The 22,081-nt window shown below is 38.9% G+C and overlaps 1 protein-coding gene across 3 annotated transcripts; it reads left to right on the top strand.

The window, feature by feature from the left end:
- Window positions 1-1,337: 1,337 nt before the first annotated feature.
- LOC111341115 (uncharacterized) lies at window positions 1,338-21,663 on the top strand. 3 transcript variants are annotated; one of them, XM_088750821.1, is made up of 17 exons: window positions 3,526-5,003; window positions 5,511-5,849; window positions 6,026-6,175; window positions 6,642-6,761; window positions 6,900-7,022; window positions 7,267-7,389; window positions 7,673-7,795; window positions 8,103-8,228; window positions 9,002-9,127; window positions 9,437-9,562; window positions 12,876-13,001; window positions 13,523-13,648; window positions 14,931-15,056; window positions 16,321-16,677; window positions 16,806-17,162; window positions 17,358-17,714; window positions 20,858-21,663. In XM_088750821.1, exons 2-17 carry the CDS (start codon window positions 5,522-5,524, stop codon window positions 21,184-21,186), a joined length of 3,123 nt encoding a protein of 1,040 aa, XP_088606947.1. In that variant the 5' UTR covers window positions 3,526-5,003; window positions 5,511-5,521; the 3' UTR covers window positions 21,187-21,663. The 3 variants fall into 3 exon arrangements, with proteins under 3 accessions (XP_088606949.1, XP_088606947.1, XP_088606948.1); XM_088750823.1 differs by lacking the exons at window positions 17,358-17,714; window positions 20,858-21,663 and adding an exon at window positions 1,338-1,998 and having other exon boundaries at window positions 2,669-5,849; window positions 16,806-17,332; XM_088750822.1 differs by lacking the exon at window positions 13,523-13,648 and having other exon boundaries at window positions 3,526-5,849.
- The last annotated feature ends 418 nt before the right edge of the window (window positions 21,664-22,081 follow it).

Here is a 22,081-nt window from a genome sequence, read left to right as displayed (position 1 = left end):
TGACAGTAAGAACTCCTGAATGTAAGACCCCCTGACTGTAAGAACCCCTGAATGTAAGATCTCTGATTGCAAGAGCCCCTGAATGTAAGACCCCTGAATGTAAGAACCCCTAAATGGAAGACTCCTGAATGTAAGAACCCCTGAATGTAAGACCCCTGATTGTAAGAACCCCTGAATGTAAGACCCCTGAATGTAAGAACCCCTAAATGGAAGATCCCTGAATGTAAGAACCCCTTAATGTAAGACCTCTGACTGTAAGAACTCGTGAATGTAAAAACCCGTGAATGTAAGACCCCTGAATGTAAGACCCCCGATTGTAAGCACCCCTGAATGTAAGACCCCTGACTGTAAAAACTCGTGAATGTAAGAACCCGTGAATGTAAGACCCCTGAATGTAAGAGCCCCTAAATGGAAGACTCCTGAATGTAAGAACCCCTGAATGTAAGACCTCTGACTGTAAAAACTCGTGGATGTAAAAACCCGTGAATGTAAGACCCCTGAATGTAAGACTGCCGATTGTAAGCACCCCTGAATGTAAGACCCCTGACTGTAAAAACTCGTGAATGTAAGAAAACGTGAATGTAAGACCCCTGAATGTAAGAACCCCTAAATGGAAGACTCCTGAATGTAAAGACCCCTGACTGTAAGAACTCCTGAATGTAAGACCCCCCGAATGTAAGAAGTCATGAATGTAAGACCCCTGACTGTAAGAACTCCTGAATGTAAGACCCACTGACTGTAAGAACCCCTGAATGTAAGATCCCTGATTGTAAGAGCCCCTGAATGTAAGACCTCTGAATGTAAGAACCCCTAAATGGAAGACTCCTGAATGTAAGAACCTGAATGTAAGACCCCTGATTGTAAGAACCCCTGAATGTAAGAACCCCTAAATAGAAACTTGAAAACCCTGAGATACACTTTGTGAACAATCACTATCACAAGTAACCCAGGCTCACTGTTTGTGTCACATACACATGGTTAAAGAGAGAGAAGAAGGGGCGAAGTTTAGGTCTGGAAATTTGCTTGAAAATGGAAATAAAAATCAATGAAACTTACCATGTGGCGATTTTCTGTTGTCCTCAATATGTGCACGAAGTCTCGCGAAAAATACTCTTCTTCACCTTTGCTTCATAGTACAGAGACAAGGTAGGAGGCTGACGGCAGCGTCAGGGACCCATCGACCCTCAATCCAGCAAATTTTTTTGACGAAAATCCAATCCAGTCGCCAAATAAACACGCCGAGCACGTAGAACTAGAATAACTCTAAACCGTGAATCCACTAAAGCGGCTCCAGCTTGACACGGGAAGCCAGCAGGCTCCGTAAAACTTGTCCGTTAACTCACGAGAGTGGCGGCTCGAAACCGTTGGCATCACAACTGGTCCAATTCAAACTGGCACTGAGCTCGGGGTACCTGGTGACGAGTATAATAAGTCCCCGTGGAGTGAGGGGAGTCCAGATTGCTCAAAGTTTACCTTTGAACTGTACAATGCTATGTTCCGTGGAGTGAGGAGAATCCTACATTGCTCAAAGGTAAACTTTGAGCAATCTCGAACTGGACCAGTTGTGATGCCAACGGTTGCGGGCCGCCATTCTAGTGGGTTAACGTACAAGTTTTACGGAGCCTGCTGGCTTCGCGTTTCAAGCTGGAGCTGTTTTAGTGGATTCACGGTTTAGAGTTATTCTTGGGTCGATCGGTTCCCGACGCTGGCGTCAGCCTCCCACCTTGTCTCTCTACATAAAGGATAGACGAAGAAAAGTATTTTTTCCGAACCTTCGTGTACATATTAAGGACAACAACAAATCGCCACACGGTAGGTTTCATTGATTTTTATTTCCATTTTCATGAAAATTTCCAGACCTAAACTTCACCCCATATGTTCTCTCTATTTAACCACGTGTACGTGACACAGACAGTGAGCCTGGTTTACCTGTGGTAATATCGCTATTGTGAGGGAGATGCAACAATTTCAGGACTGCAATCCTCAGAAACATGGAAGGTAAGAGCATATTATGTTATATAAGCAGTAGATTGGACGTAAAATGCGAAAAAATTGAGTTTGCGTGAGTATGTGTACATTTTCGACTAATTGACGACACAGTCGAATCGGCGCATTTTATCAAACTTTAAAATTAGATTAAATCGCCCCGAATCATTTCTCCAAAAAATCCTTTTCGATCCAAAAGAACTACCTTCCACCTTCCGAAACCCAGATTTCCGGTTAATTATTTTGTATAGCACATAATTAAATCACGGGCTACTTTTGACCTATTTTTAATCTAGTTGGAAGTAGGTCGGATAAATTCAATTACATTCTGTAAATAAATGGTCAAGAATTGCTGAAATTGCAGTCAACATATGTTTTGATGTTGTTTTTCAAGATTTGGTATTTTTTATCAATCCAGGCTTAATTTTTCATGTTGTGATGCGACGCTCCGAGATGCGTCTGAAATGTTGAGCCTCAAAACTGCCACATTTTGTCGGAATTCAGTTGTTATCGATTTTCTCGAAAATAAATCGATATTCAGCCAAACGAAGTACGCAGTGGTTTGTTTCACTCTTAGGCCTACTTCACTTTGAAATATGGGCGAAATTGAGAAAATTCGCTCTTAAACTCCTAAAATCTAAAAATCTTGATCTTACATCAAATTCTCGTCACTAATTTGCAGAGAAAGATGCACAGCAGCTAGATGGGAGAATTAACAATCAAATCTTGGGAATTGAACGGTCAACTTACTGAAGAAGAGCACCCGGTAAATGAATTGTGCCGGGTAAGTTGAGCCTTGCACAAAACTGGGCAGGTATAAACTTTCTTGCTATAGCGATTAATCATTAAAGCTCGTTAGATATCTCAAAATTTGCCGGAACTTATTGCTGGTTAATAACATCTCAGTATCCAGATAATTTTGATTCTAAGATCATGAGAACCAATAATGTCATTTGTTACGTGAGTAATTGCCAGAAGTGGTCTTAAGAGAGACTTGAAAGAGGACGGTAGAACGGAAATAACAATGTTTTACGACAGCCAGTAGAATTGCTATAGTAAAAAGGATGCTTACCCATATGCCATCCTTCAATTGTGACGTGAAGTGACCAAGTCTGGCCTGGTGTCGAATGACCAATGCTGTGGTCATTTTTGATATTTAAATTTTTTTTTCCGTATTCACATGGGGAATGTTTTGCAATACATACAAAAAACAAGTGTGAAAATCTAAAGTAAAAGCTATTGAGATAAATGTGTGCGTGTGCGTTGTCGGGGTTGTCGTTGCTATTGTTAAGGGTCCTTATTGGCCAGTAGTGAAAATTGTTTTCTTTTTTATATGATTGCACTGGTAATTTATCATACTTGATAACTGAGATAAATGTCACCTGAATTATGGAATTAAATCATAACTTTGATGAAAGAAATTACCCAGTATATTCAGAGAATTTGTCATTTTTTTATACAAGCACTTAAAAGTGTTATACCGTTTGGAGAGAATATTTGTCGTGGGAATTTTGTCTTCGAAAACGTGGAGCACTATCATAATCCTTCGTGTGGCTATTCCCATGCAAGCCTCGTCGATTTTGCAAAAACCAGCATATTTGCGGTGAGGGAAATCTAAATATTGTTTCCAAAGTTCTGGTGCTTTACAGTAAACTGGCAAGGTAGACACTAGGAGTGATCGGCGAGAAGGCTGCGGACCTCACATCACACCACGTACAATCAGTTTGTCTCAGATCAAGAGTCACAGATCATGTGACTAAGTTGTTAGGAATTTTTCTACGTTTTTGTTTATGTAAAAATGTCACCTTCCTCAAACGAAAAGTTACAATGCGGTTTATTATATTTTGAGATAAATAGCGCTCTTAATGAATACGGTCGTCTATTGAATTTGCTGTGCCCCAAAAACAAAGCAAAAAAGCAACAAAAAAAAAAAAAAAAAAAAAAAAAAGCAAACAAAATGCGAACATGTTTCTGCCATCACAAATAATAATCACCATCAAACTGTTTTGAACTTTTCTGTTCTTATTAAAGGCAATTGTTGACGATAAAAATCTTGATTTGCGCATGTTGTCAACTATCTAGCCCGTCCAAGACTTATGCAGCACCTCGACTGAGTTAATATATACCACGAAATTCAGAAGCCGTCAGTTCCTAATTCCATGGTTGACACTAGAACAGTTTGAATATTTATGTTTTATTTGTCAAATATCTGGCAAAACATCTCGTTTCCGAGCGACTAAAAAATTCCTCCTTGCATCTTTAAAATCCTGTGATACCCATAGCAAAACTTCTAGTTTTCTGCATGTCTGAAACAGTGTGTTTGGGGCCAAGTATTGATTTTTTTCAAAATTTATTCTACTTGTTTTCAAAGGAGTCCTTATGGAGGCAAGGCCATCGACATGCTCGAAAGTTCAATATTGTCTTCCTGTAATTTGACTTCAAGCACCTGTCTACATTTGTAAACAACGGAGAGGCAATTTGTCAGAAAAGCAAGCCATATGTAATTATTAAAAAAAAAAAAAAACTTAAAAAAAAAAAAAAAGAAAGGAAAAAATAGACGAAGCGTTTTCTGGCGTTTTTAAAATGTCAAGTGTCGAGTAGAATTTACCGATACCCAATTGACAGTTTGTCGAGATATCAAAACTTGTTAAGTCATTTGAATTTTCCATAGGCATGCTTAGTAATACTTGCGTAAAACCTTTTTGTTTAATATGATTGAAACAAACCAAATAGCATCATGAACATAATATCGCATATTGATACCGATAAATCATGCCATTAGACAGCTGTTATAAGTATTAGAAACAGAACAGCAGGCGGTCTAACTACTGCCGAGTTCAATTAACTCCTAAACAGGAACACACACCATTATTAATATGATCCATTTATCGAGATCCTCTTCAAAAGAGGCAAAACTCTTCGCGGCAGCTCAAGAGTAATAGCAAAATTCCAGCATTGCTTTTATTTCGACAGCTGCGCATGGTAACCAGTAATCAGGACCGATGATATTATAAAAGGTTTGTTGCATTTTGCTGTCTCATTCAAAGTTTAAATGGTCATACTTTACTGGCGTACTTACGAATAACCCTGAAAAACATGCTGAGATGATGCACGAAAGAGAATCTAAGATCGGGGGCTCTTTCGCAAGAGCCCCGATTTCAAACATTTTAAAGAAATGTTTCTCGAGAGTCCATGAAATAAACTAGGAAAATTCAAAACATGTTTTGCCTTCTCATTTGGAAGTTCTCGATTTCCGCTCCTGCTATAAACAATTATCTAAGACCTTAGTAGAAAGCGCAGACACAAATTTCTTCATCGCTCAAAATATCCTTAAGGGATCTGCATTTGGAGCCTTTTGATTATTGATTATTTCCAGACTAAGCTTGTAGTTTTACGCTGCGCGTTATTTAACAGCATAATTGTACATATAGACGAGTGTAATGCTTTAAAAGAAAAGAAAAAAATCGGAAACACACCCAAAATTGATCGACATTTAATAAATCACAGAGATGCTTTTATTGCAGTTTTGGTCGGAATGACAAATATGGATCCAGCACTCCATGTAAACAACGTACTAGTTGCTACCGTCCTGTGTGTGATTTTTGTCAAAATAGTCACCCAGCAGTGTGAGAACGACTTTTCTTCACTGAGCATGATGTTACAGAGGCACACATACAAGACGTTCAAGACGTCAAACGCTCTTGAGTGCGACCAGGCCTGCAACGACCATTTCAGATGTCAAAGCTTTAATTATGTCTTTTTGGAGGACATATGCGAGTTGAATGACCGAACTAAAGAAGCCAGACCTGAAGATTTCATTTCTGACCCTTACCGATATTATACCAGAGGAAAGAAGAAATTAGGTTAGTCTTATAACATGATTCATAAGTAAACAAATGTTATAACAACTTAAAGAAACAAAACAGACAAGAGAAACAGTGTACAAACCTTATGCATCGTCATCATTCACGTGATTATTGGTTTTTCAGAATTAATGCTTCATGCTTCAAAACCAAAAATTAATTTGATATATTCGTAGTTCCCCTCGGCTCAATCCCTGAGCTGCCAGCTGAAACTTGTACAGAAATCAAAGCAAGTGAGAGAGAACATTCCACCAACGGAAAATATTGGTTCGATTCCATAATACCTGGAGAAGTTGTTCAAGCCCAGTGTAACATGGAAAAGGAAGGTAATTTATACTTCACACACTTCAATACCATTTCCGGTTGTCATTTACAATCTATTGGATGATTTTGGGTATGATGACAATTAGGAAATATTTTATTAAAATGTTCCAAGTAAAATAATAGATTACATGATCTTTATCTATGTCCAAGCAAAGATAATGACCCAGAAGTTGTCTCCTGCTCCCGTTTGAGTTGTTCAAATATAGTCTCTGCGACGTCTGCACAGAGCCTTATTCCGGGTAAAGTGATGCAATGGCGAACAACGTGAATAATAGTTTAATAATAGCTGACTTCGTCAGAAAAATTTAACTTTATTTCTTATCGTCGATTCTTAGTGTGGAAGTCTAGGAGAAAAGAAATCAGTTTTGATAGCGTTCAATATTCTCTGTACTAAACTCAAGGCAATACGTATGTCAATGTTTATTGAAGTTTTTTTCATCTATTTTTTTTGGTTGATTTATTTTGTAGACATCGACGAGTGCAGCGCGTCCAAACCTGTTTGTGCTGTCAATGCAACTGGATGTCTGAACACTGTTGGTTCTTTTAGTTGCTCTTGTGAAGCTGGGTTCGTCGGGAGACATTGCACTGGTTAGTACGAAGGGAACGCATGGGTATCGTATGTTAACGTTTAGTGACATATCATTAAATGCGATGATGGTGGCCCTTAAAAAGTATACTCCATAACATGTTGGCTAGAGATAGTGCATTTGTTTTCATTTTCTTAAGATATCGACGAGTGTAAGGGTCAAGTCAAACCCTGCGATGTGAACGCTGATTGTCAGAATACACGCGGATCATATGTTTGCTCGTGCAAGGCTGGCTTTAATGGGAATGGAAAAGTTTGCACTGGTAAGACCTCTCTATTTTGTTTATTGTTGCAATCCTTAAGGCTTTTCCAATATTTCTCTCCCGACTTATTTTATTTCATTTATTTCCCCCTTTCCCAGTTTTTCCTTTTTTTTCACTCAGCTTCTGAGAAATATGTGAAAGGTTCTTTTGGGTCATTTTCATATATTTACCGGTTTATGGAATCATGCTTGCTTTCACGATAGTTTTTTTTATTCTTTTTGTTGTTATTTTTTCTTTATTGCAGACATAAACGAGTGCGGTGCTCTTAGTCTAGTCTGTGACGCAAATGCCAAGTGTGAAAACATTATTGGATCATATCTGTGCTCATGCAAATCTGGGTTCTTTGGAAATGGAAAAACCTGCACTGGTGAGAAGAAGAGACCATCAGGGAACTGTTTCTCTTGAACATTGGAAAAAAGTCATATTTTCGCCCCTCTCTACAGTATAAATACGTGAAATTATTTTGAAATAGAGATAAGGTGTAGTCCATTGCTTTTCCCACATCGGACGTATACCACATCAACAGCAGTTTTTGACATAATAGAGCACACTTTTATCATCAGCCACATTAGAGAATTACCTCATAAAGGAATGAAATTATCGTTTTGCATTCTTTTGTCAATGGCTGCTTGCTATTTTTCTACCTTTAGATTACAACGAATGCGATGCTTCAGTTGCCGTTTGTGATCCTTTTGCATCTTGTCAAAATACAGCTGGGTCTTTTGACTGTATATGTCAAAGCGGATACACTGGGGATGGCAGAACCTGCACCGGTAAGAGACGGTTTGATTATGAAGGGATTTTACACACTGATAACACCCAATAAACTGGGACATTATCTTGTGCATTCCAAACTTGATTCTTCACGTTGCTCTGAAAAATAAGGCCGAGGGAACTGTGTCTGTTGTGAATGAGGTGATCCCAAGCCAGGATAGATCTACACGAAGTGCCTGCTACAATTAATTTCACGATTTTTACGGCAGCGGTATCGCTTAAAATGCGCTGCATTCGCGTAATTCTGTTTTTCATTTTGTACCAATTACCCTTTGTCTCACCGAAGCAAACACTTGTGTTCAACAGATGTGGACGAATGTCATTCTGGTTCTCATTCCTGTCATGTAAAAGGCCAATGTGTCAATGTACTGGGCTCTTATGATTGCAGATGTCTGCCAGGCTACGCGGGAGACGGTACCCATGCCTGCTCAGGTAATTTACAATTTTCCTTACCTAACAGAAAGTGGAAATGAAAGCAGACTTTTTTGCATATGAATTTTTCTGTTTTCTTCAGTTTTCTTGTCATTGTTGTTTGTTTTTTATGTTTGCTTACTGCAAGTCATCCATTATAATTTATAACGTCCTAATCTATGACAAGTACGGAGGAGGAAATGAGATGCGAAAAAGGACGATCTTAGTTTGGAAGATAGTCAAGTTTAAGAAATTTCGTGGAAGACGAATAGTAAGAGACTCGTATGATGCACGATCCTCGCAGTAGAGAGCGCTATTTATGCAATAGCGAAAATCAAACCTGAAAAAATTGGTAGAGCGCTGCACTAGTATCGCAGAGGTCAGTGGTTCGAATCCCGTACAGGCCTGATTTTTTTCAGGTCTGATTTTCGCTATTGCATAAATAGCGCTCTCTACTGCGAGGATCGTGCATCATAAGTATCTAATACCGCAGTTCAAAATATATGAACTTCATATCTACATTGTATCTGATTTATAATCACGGGTTTATTACGAATCAACTTAACGGCCTGCTCCCAGTTGGCTTGTTAGCTCAATTGGTAGAGCGCTGCACTAGTATCGCAAAGGTCAGTGGTTCGAATCCCGTACAGGCCTGATTTTTTTCAGGTCTGATTTTCGCTATTGTATCTGAGTAAGAGACTCATTGTATCTGAGTAAGAGACTCATTGTAAAAATGTCGTCTGGAAGCCACCTCTTTCTTAATTATAAGTAAAGCACAAAATGTTCTTTAACAGATGTGGACGAGTGTCAGACGGGCTCGCATTCTTGCCATATACAAGCACAATGCATAAATGTGGATGGCTCTTATAACTGTTCGTGTTTACCTGGATATGAGGGGGACGGTCAGCAGGTTTGCTCAGGTATCAACATATCAGAAATTCTCTTAAATCAAAGCGCGTTATGCCCCAATGTTTCATTCTGTTTTGCAACTTCTATTACCACTGCAGAGCTCTCTCGGGGCTATTTGGGAGTCACGGAAAGAATCCTTTCAATATCAAAATTCCATTATAGCAAATGAATAAAATCAGCTTTAGTCAGTTTCTTAACCCAAAATTATCGTCGCTTGTAACAAGTATGGAGGTGTATGCAGTCCTCGTTAAGAAATGTACTGTTAGCTCGCTATCTCTCCTATAAGCTTCCTTAAAAGACATGTCTCCTTTCTTCACCAGATTTGGACGAGTGTCAAAATGGTTCATTTCCCTGTCATGCGCAAAGCCAGTGTATTAACTCTCAAGGTTCCTATAATTGCACGTGTTTACCCGGGTACACTGGGGACGGCAAGGCAACGTGCTTAGGTTTGTGGATCGTCCTAAAAAGTGCTTTGCTTTCTCTCTATATTGCATTATTATTGATTAAAAATATATATATATATATATATATATATATAAACAGAATAAAAGGGTAAACCAAATGATGAACTCCCGGTAGAAGGATCGCGGAGGATACAGTGCTTCAAGGAAAATGTTAAGTAAGTGTAAAACGATGAAACATGAAGCAAACTTCTAACTGCTCCAGCTTTAATGTGGCGACGTTTCGGCCTTCGGCCTTCTTCAGGTGGAACGTATTTACCTAGAAATTAAGAATTTTTATGGATTTTTACGATTTAAGTTTTAATTTTTAATTTCTATGTAAATACGTTCCACCTGAAGAAGGCCGAAGGCCGAAACGTCGCCACATTAAAGCTGGAACAGTTAGAAGTTTGCTTCATGTTTCATCGTTTTACACTTATATATATATATATATATATATATATATATATATATATATTATGAGAGGAAAAAAGGACGTAACTACATTTCCCGACAAGCCTGTTTCGTGAATCGCTTCACTCTTCAGGGGTTTAATGAAAGAATATTCATGTGACTATCGTTTATATACTAGGAAAATTTGCATAATGCGCGGTAAACTTAAAAACTTTAAAGTTCAGTTGTTGCGTAGCAACGCTTTGTTTCTGTGTCGGCATGAAGATACGAGTTCGTTACGCTTATTTAGTGATGAGAGGTCGGGTCGGTAAATTATCAGGAATTTTTCTTTTAGGCAGAGGTTGCATCTTTTATTGGAGCTGTTGTAGGGAGAGTTAGATGATAAGAATACTCGACAAAAGAATACTCGACAGAATCAACAGCAAAATCATGAGAACAGCCAAGTTCAACCAGTGGAGAAACACCGCCTCCGCAATCGGGTGGTTCAAATCCCTAAAAAACAAACAACACCTAAGTTTTATTTGCTTCGACATCGAGGAATTCTATCCATCCATCAGCCAAGACCTTCTCAACAAAGCACTTGACTTCGCATCCACATATGACAACATCACCATGGACGAACGAAACATCATAACCCACGCTAAGAAATCAACGCTCATACACAAGCAGCAGCCCTGGCAAAAGAAAGGAGAAACGACATTTGACGTCACGATGGGCAGCTACGACGGCGCCGAAACGTGCGAGCTAGTAGGAAGTTTCCTTCTTTCACAGCTACAAGACCTCAACATCAACGTAGGACTCTACAGAGACGACGGACTAGCCACCACCAACTCCACGCCGAGAGGCACCGAAAACATAAAGAAGGAAATTTGCCGCATCTTCAACCGCAACGGACTACGTATCACCATCGAAGCAAACAAAAAGATTATCAGCTTCCTAGACGTCACTCTCAACCTAAACAACAGCACCTACCAGCCCTACACAAAGCCTAACACCACACTACAGTACGTACACCGCGAGAGCAATCATCCACCGATCACCACAAAGAACATACCTGCCAACATCAACAAACGACTTTCATCCCTTTCATCAGACAAAGCTTCATTCGACAGAACCGCCCCCCCGTACCAAAAAGCACTTGACGAAAGCGGATACCAATACACCCTTCACTACGAACCCACCACGACTGCAAAACGCAAAAACAGGCAGCGAAGCAACATCCTCTGGTACAACCCTCCATTCAGCAAGAACGTCAGCACCAATATCGGACACAAATTCCTCAGCCTAATCGACAAACATTTCACTAAGGACCACAGCCTCCGCAAAATATTTAACCGTAACACCATCAAAATCAGTTACAGCTGTATGAACAACACCAAACAGGTCATCGACAACCACAACAAGCGCATCTTACACTCGTCCCACCCACCTTACACGAAAGACAACAAAGACAGCACGGAAACCAACAAAACATGCAACTGCCGACAAAAGAACAATTGCCCGCTCAATGGTAACTGCCTTCAATCCTCAGTCGTTTATCAAGCCACCGTCACACGAAACGACAACAACACCTCTGAAACATACATCGGACTCACAGAAACCGACTTCAAAACAAGACACAGAAATCACACCGCATCATTCCGCCACGCCAAGCACAAAAACTCTACCGAACTTAGCAAACACATCTGGACACTCAAGAACGACAACATTGACTATTCTATCTCATGGCGCATCTTATCATCTAACTCTCCCTACAACAGCTCCAATAAAAGATGCAACCTCTGCCTAAAAGAAAAATTCCTGATAATTTACCGACCCGACCTCTCATCACTAAATAAGCGTAACGAACTCGTATCTTCATGCCGACACAGAAACAAAGCGTTGCTACGCAACAACTGAACTTTAAAGTTTTTAAGTTTACCGCGCATTATGCAAATTTTCCTAGTATATAAACGATAGTCACATGAATATTCTTTCATTAAACCCCTGAAGAGTGAAGCGATTCACGAAACAGGCTTGTCGGGAAATGTAGTTACGTCCTTTTTTCCTCTCATAATATTTATTCTGCTCTGCTTCAACGTATTGAGCACTGTCCCACGCGAAAATCGACTTGCAGACTTCCTATATATATATATATATATACATATATATCTTTCGTTGTCTAGTGTTTGTTGCGTTTTCTCGCTGCATCCTTGAGTTACGATTTTGACAAGCCAACATCAGGAAAACATCAATCGCTCATTTTATAACGATATTGTAAAATTTTTAGATTTCTTTTGATCAAAGGAAAATGCCGGATATATAGAGAGGGGGAAATAAGTTCGGAATATAGACCATCAAAAATATGATAGGAGAGCTTTGAGAGTAACGGAAACCAATAGTAATGAGACTGGTGGCGAAAGTTACTTGTGGATACAACTTCCGCGTAAAATATAAGTGAAGTATGACATCTACTAACTCGCCATCATAATGATTTAAAGGAGCGTGAGCAGAGTTGATATACCAAGCTTCCAAACAAAGGCGCTGGTGGTACCGAGGATAAGTGGTGAAAATTTTAGAATTATCCAACCCTTTTGTATGGTGTTTGGAAGCTTGGCATATCAACTCTGCCCACGCTCCTTTAAATCGTGATGATGACGGCTTACTACCTGACACCTATTTACACCACGTCAGAAAAAAAGACAGCTAATTAGTGAGCATATAAATAAGGGCCTCTTGCTGCAAGGATCAGATGACCCCTGATGAAAGCACTATACAGGAATGTCGAAAAGTTGGGTCGATGAATTGTAATTTCGGTTGCATTCATTATATCTTTAGACAAGTGTAGCATCAAACCATGTCTGAACGTCCACCTGGTTGCTGTGTGAACTTAAATATAACTGAAGTATAACATGTTCATTAACAGATGTGGACGAGTGTCAGACAGGTTTGCATTCTTGCCATGCGCAAGCAAAATGCGTGAATGTGAATGGCTCTCATAACTGTACGTGTTTACTTGGATACGAGGGAGATGGTCAGCAGGTTTGCTCAGGTACCAATCCACACGAAAATGATATGAAAAATGATAACGATGACAATAATAACTCACGACATAACGATGACTAACTAGAATAAATTATCAATTCACCTCTCTCTCTTATGACTAGTATGATAGTGATTGGAAACTATACCGAAGATGTGATTCTTTTAAAAGTTTTTACTCGTGTTCATGGCCAATCTTAGGCATTGGCGGTGACAATTTATTTTCAAGGTTTTACCACATAAATATGAAACAGGTGTTATAATTCAAAATGTTCGAAATTCCCGTAAATCAAAGCATATCATGCTAGACTGTCTTAATCTGCATTGAGAAATTCATTGCCACGAGACCATTTATGAGTTACGAAAATTCTTAACATGTGTAACTTGGATTTCATAAAATGTTTGAAATCAACTTTAGTCAGTCTCTCAATCCCAAATTGGTGTCGTCTTTTAATTCTTATGAAACTGTAGCTAGTTTTAATCAATAAGAGATAGATTAGCTTTAAAGACGTTTTCTACTTTCTTTACCAGATGTGGACGAGTGTCAGAATGGTTTATTTTCTTGTCATGCACAAGGACAGTGTGTGAACTCGCAAGGTTCCTATAGTTGCTCGTGTTTACCGGGGTACACTGGAGACGGTAATACACAGTGTTTAGGTTTGTGAAACGTCCCAGAAAGTAGTTTGTTTTCTTTCTATATTGCGTTGTTGTTAATAAAAAAAAAATATCTCATGTAAAATTTCACAATATCAGGGTAACTTGGTAGAGTGAGGGTGACCATGAACGACATTGAATCTCCAAGTGTTATTTAAGTGACTATGAGGAAGGTCTATTATAGGGGGTCGTACATTCCGTAAACCGCCATATTTTGTTCCTTCGAAACCTCAAACCGCTTTGTTTTTTTTTTTTAAACCGACACCGCCCTACAGGTAGGACGATTATCCTCATAACCGATCTTTAACAGCACGTAGCAAATTCTTTGCGATATGTTAGCTCAATTACCGTACTTCTCCTCACAAAGACCACAAGATATTAAGAACAGAACAAACTATTTCTATAGGACTCCATTCAGTAACCAGCGAACAAAAAGGTTTTGACGTCTAATGGGCTGTTCACAAACACAAAGATTGCTCGAGATGTTCATAACAAATTTGGCGCAGCCCCAAGCTTGTAAAATAAGGCAACACATTTAATTATATCGACATTCGCCACATCGTCCGCCATCTTTCCACGTGCTTTCGTGACCCTCTCGAAGCTTTGAAGCCTGGCCTTATATCAAATTACCTCCCCACCCACATGGTCGGGACACAGAGGGACACAGAGGGAAGCCCTGACTGACTTGGTCTAGCCCTAAAAAGCAATCCTTTGTTAAAGAGAGAAGCTTTAAGCAAGATAAAGTTACCGCTCAGTCTTCTGAGCCTCTTAACTCTGTTTGAATAACCGCCACAAAAACACGCAAGAACCGAAAACCGAGAGCTAAATTTATGATTTCCCGCAACCGCACGATAATTTCTTAACCGTAAACCGCCAGATAAATGTGAATGAAACCGCAAACCGGCACTTAAACTTGGCTTAAATCGCCAAACCGCCAGACCATAATAAACCCTCTATGAGTTATATAACATTGATGTACCTTAACTTCGTTATTGTTTCGTTTCGTCAAGCAGTGTACTATTATCAATCTAAATCCTGATGCACCTGATGATATTAATCGACTGCCAAGGGCTTTGATGCAAAATTTGATCTATAGTGTTAAATTATCGGACACAAATTTAAAACAATACGCCTAGAGAAATTATTGACAACCCTATTTAAAGAATGTACAGATTCAAGGTTACGCAATGATTCATTCAAATCCTGACTTTTTAAGGAACATTTAATTGTGAAATGTTCTTCTTTCTCTTTATGACTATTGCGAATATAATGCATATACCCATAGATGTGGACGAGTGTCAAAAGGGGTCCTACGTCTGCCACGAGGTTGCTAAATGTGTGAATGCGATTGGCTCGTATGATTGTAAGTGTAAACCAGGATACGAAGGAGATGGCAAAAACACGTGTTCAGGTAGGAACACTTAATTCAATGATTGGTAAATTGCTTAAAATAATTTCAGCGTCATGCTCATTGACTGAGACCTCGTCAATCTATCATCCTTTAGAGTGCATAAAGTTAAATTAAGTGCAGAAAGTTGTTATTAGATTGGTCGACCGTAAGGTCGCGAGAGCTCAACAAAGCAAACGGCGGATAGGAAAGGAGAAAGTAAAGAGTGCTAAGAACAAAAGCACCCATCAAAGCAAACATTACTGGCTAAAAGCCTGGAAGTCTTGGGCCTTCAAATACGGCTATAACAAAAGTATTGAAACGGACGAAACTGAGGCATTGAACAAATTTGTCGAGGAGTTAATGCAGCAGTTTGTAAGAAAGACCGGGATGATTTCGAGCGTGATAGCCTTCGTGCAATGACTGCTGATACCTGACTCAGAAAGAGTGCAAACCTCGATGATTCGTGATAGAAAGTTTGCGACACGCATCTCTATAGTCTATGAGTTAGCGTTATAATCACAACGAAGGCCTTTCACTGTGGAACAAGAGGACAGTGACGTTCGAGGAGCTCGAATTTCAAAGCAATAAGTTCGATTTATAGTTTAAGAAAAAAGTGAGCCTCGATCAACATGAGAGCGAAAGTTTATTACTTTGGATGTCGATTACGTTGCAGAGAAGGGTTTCTCGATAAGCTCGAACGACAGTTGAAAAAAAGAGCGTGATTTTCTAAACGACATGGAAAGGTCGGAACATTTTGGGGGTTGATTAAGTCGCAGAGGGAGTTTCATCGGGAGACAATAGCACAAAAAAGCGTGATTTTTTTGGCTTGAACGACAATGGCGCAAAAATGTGTTCGAGTATTGACTGACTATTGATGGTGTCGCAGAGAGTTTTTCTGTTCGTCTCGCGCGACGATAGCATGGAAGAGCGTGATGTTTAGAAATGCCCATACGGGTTAAATGGTTTCGGTAGAGAGGGTTGATTGTATGGCTCATGCAACAAGAGCACGGAAATTGATGATTTTGAATGTGTAGTAAGCTGTAAAGGGAGTCCCTCGTGCGATTTATCCCGAACTGCTCTTGAAATCGTGTTATTACCCATACAAATTAATTGACTGGTCGAATTACAATGCATTGCTTGATAGACTGATCGATTTTGTGAGTGATTAATTGCTGTATGGCTTGAAAGTGTGATTAATCGACTGTTTGATTTATCGTTTGTATGATTAAGGTTTTATTTGACTGACCGGTCGAATTACTCAATGAACTCATGGTGTTTTTCCTAGTATCTGGACAGTCGTCCGTGACAATCACAGGTTCTTGTGCAAGCCTTTTGACCATAGAAACAAGCACAACGGGGCTAACATACTCAAATTACGATGGAACTTACTTGGACGACATGAATTGCAGCTGGTGTATATCTTCAAATGCAAAACTGGAACTTACATTCATAAGATTCCAAACTGAGTCTGGTTATGATTATGTTAAGGTGTACGATGGCCCATCTTCTTCTTCTACTCTGATCGGTGAATATGATGGAGACTCACTGCCAGCAAGCATTACAAGCTCTTCTTACGAGCTTTTTTTTACTTTTACATCTGATGGTTCCGTTAAAAAATCGGGGTTCCTAGCAAACTACCATAGTAAGTATCAACTCGCTTCATTCATACTTTAGCAAGTAAGAGTGCTTTGATTTCAAGCGATTTATTCATAATTTTTTTGTCTATTTAACTACTAACTTTAAAGTATTTTCATTGTGATTTTTTATCAGTGCAAGGCCAATCCTTTGTGACGGCCGTTAGTTCATGTGCAAACCTGTTGAATGTCGAATCATACGCAAGCGGTGTAATATTCTCAAACATGCATAAAGAATACAGCGACGACATGAACTGCAGCTGGAGTATATCTTCTAATGCAAAACTGGAACTTACATTCATAAGATTCCAAACTGAGTCTGGCTATGACTATGTTAAAGTGTACGATGGCCCTTCTTCTTCTTCTACTCTGATCGGCGAATATGATGGAGATTCACTGCCTGCTAGCATTACAAGCTCTTCTCATGAGCTTTTCGTTACTTTTACATCTGATGGTTCCGTTACAAAATCAGGGTTCTTAGCAAACTACCATAGTAAGTATTGTTTCGATTAAAGGTATTTCTTGGAGAATCGGCCTTCTAAGATTTGTAAAAACTGTTTGGAACGTACGAAATTTAGGGCCATAGTTTGTGCTTTCATCTTGAGCTCGGCCTTGCTGCATAACTTGGTAACGTGGTATTTATTTATCTGTTCTTCATTATTTAACCTTATTTTATCGCCTTTTTCAGTATCTGGCCAGCCATTTGCGACTGTTTCAGGTTCATGTGCCAACCTGTGGACTGTTCGATCAAGTTCAAGTGGAATGATATATTCAAACGGAGATGGTACTTACGCTGATAACGTGAATTGCAGTTGGAGTATATTTTCTAGTAACAAAGTGGAACTAATATTTTTCAAATTTGATACTGAGGAAAATCACGATTATGTCTCCGTGTACGATGACGGATCAATGATGTCCTCTTTAATGGGCAAATATCATGGAACCTCCTCGCCTGCAATCATCACAAGCTCATCCAATCAGCTTTATGTTACCTTTAATAGTGACAGCAAAGTTTCAAGTTCTGGGTTTGCGGCAAGCTACCACGGTAAGACATCTTTGCAGAAGTTGTCAAATTCTTGTACGCTCGTAATTACCGTTAAAGTGATTGAGAAAGAAAGAATGATGAACTGAATAAACATTATTAGCAAATACTAAAACGGTGGATAGGGTTGAAGGCACGCTCTGATTGGCTACTCAAACTCCGAATATCCCTTACCATTCACCTCCGAAAATAATTTAGTCGTGGCAGCAGTAAGTGAATTGGAATCGTCATTTTAAACTACATTGTCTCACTCTTTTAGTATATAAATAGCTGTTTAAACAACTATTTACCTTAGTGTCGGTAGCTAGCAGTGGATGTTTACCTCGCCACCTCGTGGCTCGGTTAGTACCCACCACTAGCCATCTCCACTTCGGGGAATTGTTGTTAACTTTCCTTCAAGCTTTTATTTTCGCGCGAATTGGTTCTCTCAAATGACAAAGTGGCTTTCAAACCATGGGCAAATTGAATTAGAGATATAAGCATTTACAAGTTTGCAAGATCAAAAGTCCCCAATTACTGCGACTGCATTTCTTTCAATGAAACTCAGAGATAAACAAATGAGGCAGATTCATTAAGAGGTCGATGTAACTGAATTATATTTCAAGAGAGAGAGAGCCAAATTTAACCACTTTCCTTATCTGGTGCAGGCATGCGCTCCAGAAACAGAGAATGGATAAAAATTAAGAAGCGACATAAATTCTAAAAAATAATTATCGGTGAATTAGCCATGCGGCAAACGCAAAACAGGAGCAAAATAACAGAGGAATGAATGAAAAGGTCAAGAGCAATTTTTTTTTTATATGTATATAACAAAAAAGTGATAACCAAACTCCAAATATCCTTTGTTATTCAACTTTTAGTTGGATATGAGATTGGTTGTGGCTAACTCGGCGGTACACACCTCGTTGTCTATTTACCATCTCGTATCCAACGCACGCTCATGGAGTAACTGTAGACTATTCACCGAATAACACGCGCGGGATTTGTGCCCGAACATTTTGTAACCGTCATAGGAATAAGTGAGTTAAAGTCATATTATTGTGCCATATTATCTCACTGTTTTAGTATATACTAAAACAGCTATTCAGCTCAGTAGAACATCCACCACTATAACCCACCCGTTAATTTTAGAGCGACTCTATTTACAATTTTAGGTCACGTGGTACAAAAACGCCAGACAGTTATCACGCAATTACCCCCGTTTACGTCGATGCTAGTCGTCCGATTATATCCGTGGAAACGAAAGGAAGTCAGCAGAAAAAAAATTGACTGAAGAGTTCAACTATCTCATCTTTATTGTTTTTATGAAAGAAATACGAACTCGTTTGTACAGTCCAGTGGTAGTGACCTTAAAAAGCTGATCTCAACTGCTGTTCCGGAAAGTACAAAAAAACTCTTCAAAAAAACTCGCTGTCAATTCACAAAACGAAAATTAATGAGAGAGTCAGAATAAATAAACCACTGTATGGTATGTCGGCTGTTATTGCCTGGATGAGAGATTGTCCTCAAAATTTTACGTTATTTTGCCCCCGAAACTTCGCTTCTTGGCCAATTATTCGTTTCTTGGGCCGCGGACATTATAGTCCGGGATACGAACCGCCTAAAGAGGATTATTTGCTAAGTAGCCACATCCATTACAGTGAAGAGTTTTTGATTACTTGATAGAAAAAAAAAAACTTGATAGAATTAAAGTTAAAATATAGTATTGTAAGAAATAGACAAATTTTTTGAAAGACATGTTTCGGCATGCATATGCCATCTTCAGTCAATGAGTAACTGATTGTGAACAATTATATAGTATACAAGTAAATGAATAAATTATTTACAATATGATGTAATAAAAGAGCGGGTACTAATTACAACGTGACACCGAAACATCAAAGGTGTAAACTAGAACGCTTGAAAAGTGTTATAATGCTGTAATTGTTTGTTAAGTTCAGGTTTGATCTTATTCATATAAAAAGCTTCTTTGAGTTTGAAATCAATTGAGTTGTTAGCAGAATCCAGAATACTAAAACAAGAAGGGGCGTATTTGTTTTTACAAGAAGGAGATCTGTTGAAATGCTTAAAAATATGCGAGTTTTTATCGTTTTCCGTGTGCTCCTTTATCCTAGTAGAAAAGTGGCGAGTAGTTTCGCCAATGTAAAGGGAATTACATCCCGCACAAGAAAATTGGTAAACTACCATGGATTTTAGAGCATCAGGAGTACGATCTTTAACACTAAACATGTTTTTAATTTTAAAAGAAGTGAAAAACAGTTTGATATTTAGGTCCGATCTGCAAAAGCGCTTGGTGAGTTGTCGGAGTTTTAAGGTTCGCTATTTTAGAATAATAGCCGACAAAAGGGAGTTTAAAGTAACGTGTATTATTGTCATCATTAATGTTCCGGCTTTTTTGAGAGGAAGACCCGTCAAGATACCGCTTGAAAGTTCTGTCAATAATATGCGAAGGAAAAAAATTACGTTTTAAAGTCTTGGAAAGTTTATTAAGATCGTTTTGAAGGCCGGAAGAGGTGTTGTTGACTTTGTAGATTCGGTCAATAAGAGTTCGGATAAGGCCAATTTTATAGCATGATAGAATAAAACTAAAGAAATTTGTTAGGAGACCAGTGCACGGTTTTTTTTATGAAAAACTGAAAAAAGACAATCAATCGAAGAGTTGTCAATAAATATATCGAGAAAGGAGAGTTTACCATCATTCTCTTTCTCGAAAGTGAATTTTATGTTAGCGTGGCGCGAATTAATGTAATAAAAAATGACATAGCATCCTGTTCAATGTGAAAGACACAAAAGGTCAACATAACGCCTATAAAGTAGGTGAGTCGAATGGTTAAAATTATATAGCCACGTTTCCTCGTGGAAACCAAGAAAAAGATTGGCTAGGATGGGTGCTAACGGAGACCCCATCGCTACCCCATTAGTACCCGCTTTTGTATAACATCTTATTGTAAATAATTTATTCATCTACTTGTATAGTATATCATTGTTTACACTCAGTTACTCATTGACTGGAGATGGCATATGCATGCCGAAACATGTCTTTCAAAAAAGTTGTATATTTCTTACAATATCTATCATACTTACTATTATTGCGACCTTATTAAAATATAGTAATAATTGTGTTCTTTTGCATTGTTTTCTTACAGCTTATAACACAATCCGCCTTATTGGAGGCAGCACGGCACTAACTGGGAGGGTGGAAGTCTACCATAGCGGACAATGGGGAACAATTTGTGACCATAACTGGGACATAAATGACGCTCACGTGATCTGCAGACAGCTTGGCTTCCCTTCAGCCACTCAAGCCTTTGACAGTGCCATGCATGGTGAAGGATCTGGTCAGATATGGATTGATGGTTTAGACTGCACAGGTTATGAGTTACAAATCAGCGAGTGCAATAACTATGGATGGGGAAATCACGATTGTGATCATTCCGAAGACGCAAGTCTAGAATGTTCCTCAACAATTTACTGATCAATTTTACTATATTCTGAGAATGAGGGAGGTGGAGTCACCCATGGGATTGTGTGCAGTTATGCCGCGTCCTTAGTTCAACTCATTTAAAATACTACTTTTGGTAAAAACGCTCCATCCAGTTTTCAGGGACATTACCCTATTCATATATGATTACCATAGTAGACTGCACGCCCAGCTAGGAACAATAATTACGATAATAGTAGTAGTGATAATAACAGGAAATGAAGTAATACATCATCAAATATACATTTTTCTTAAGAACTGAGCAACTTTCATTTGCTTGTTTTTTGTTTTTCCTGTTTCCATACACATGCGGTAAACATGTCCTTGGTGAAGGTCCAGGGCTCCCTTTTAAGAGGCTGTCCGCCTAAGAACGGATAAGGCAAATTTCGGACCTTCACCGATTTCCCTGATTTTTACTGTGAAAGTCGATACTTCTATCCCATGAACAAATATTGCGTTTATTTTGAATCAGTCTGATTTTTTTATTTTTTACGGGATATTTTTCAAGGTGACCTCAAAGGCACCCAGTTTCCCCCCCCCCCCCCCCCCACCTCCTTAATTTAGCCACAAAAGTCGAACGCTGCTGAAGCCGTATTTTCAACTCTAACGAGCTTTCTATTTTATATGCCTAAGATTAACCCTCTGCCACTACGTTAACGGTCAAATGATTAAACCGTATATAGTTTTCACTGAGTTACAAATTTTTCAAAATACTTACCTCGAGCACTGAAATTTGTGATGCGTGAGGTACATGTGGTTGAAAGATATTGTCTCTTATGTGGGACCTGATCTAGAGTCAAATCTGTTACAGCCTATAAGCACTTATACCTAATAAGTAAATTATGGAATAAAACTTTTGGGCACTCCTCATGGCGCGCCGCACAGAGCT

The sequence above is a fragment of the Stylophora pistillata genome, chromosome 2 (assembly GCF_964205215.1).
Source record: "Stylophora pistillata chromosome 2, jaStyPist1.2, whole genome shotgun sequence".
NCBI lineage: Eukaryota > Metazoa > Cnidaria > Anthozoa > Scleractinia > Pocilloporidae > Stylophora > Stylophora pistillata.
The sequence above is the reverse complement of the archived record's forward strand: the minus strand, read 5'-3'. Positions and strand labels throughout refer to the sequence as shown.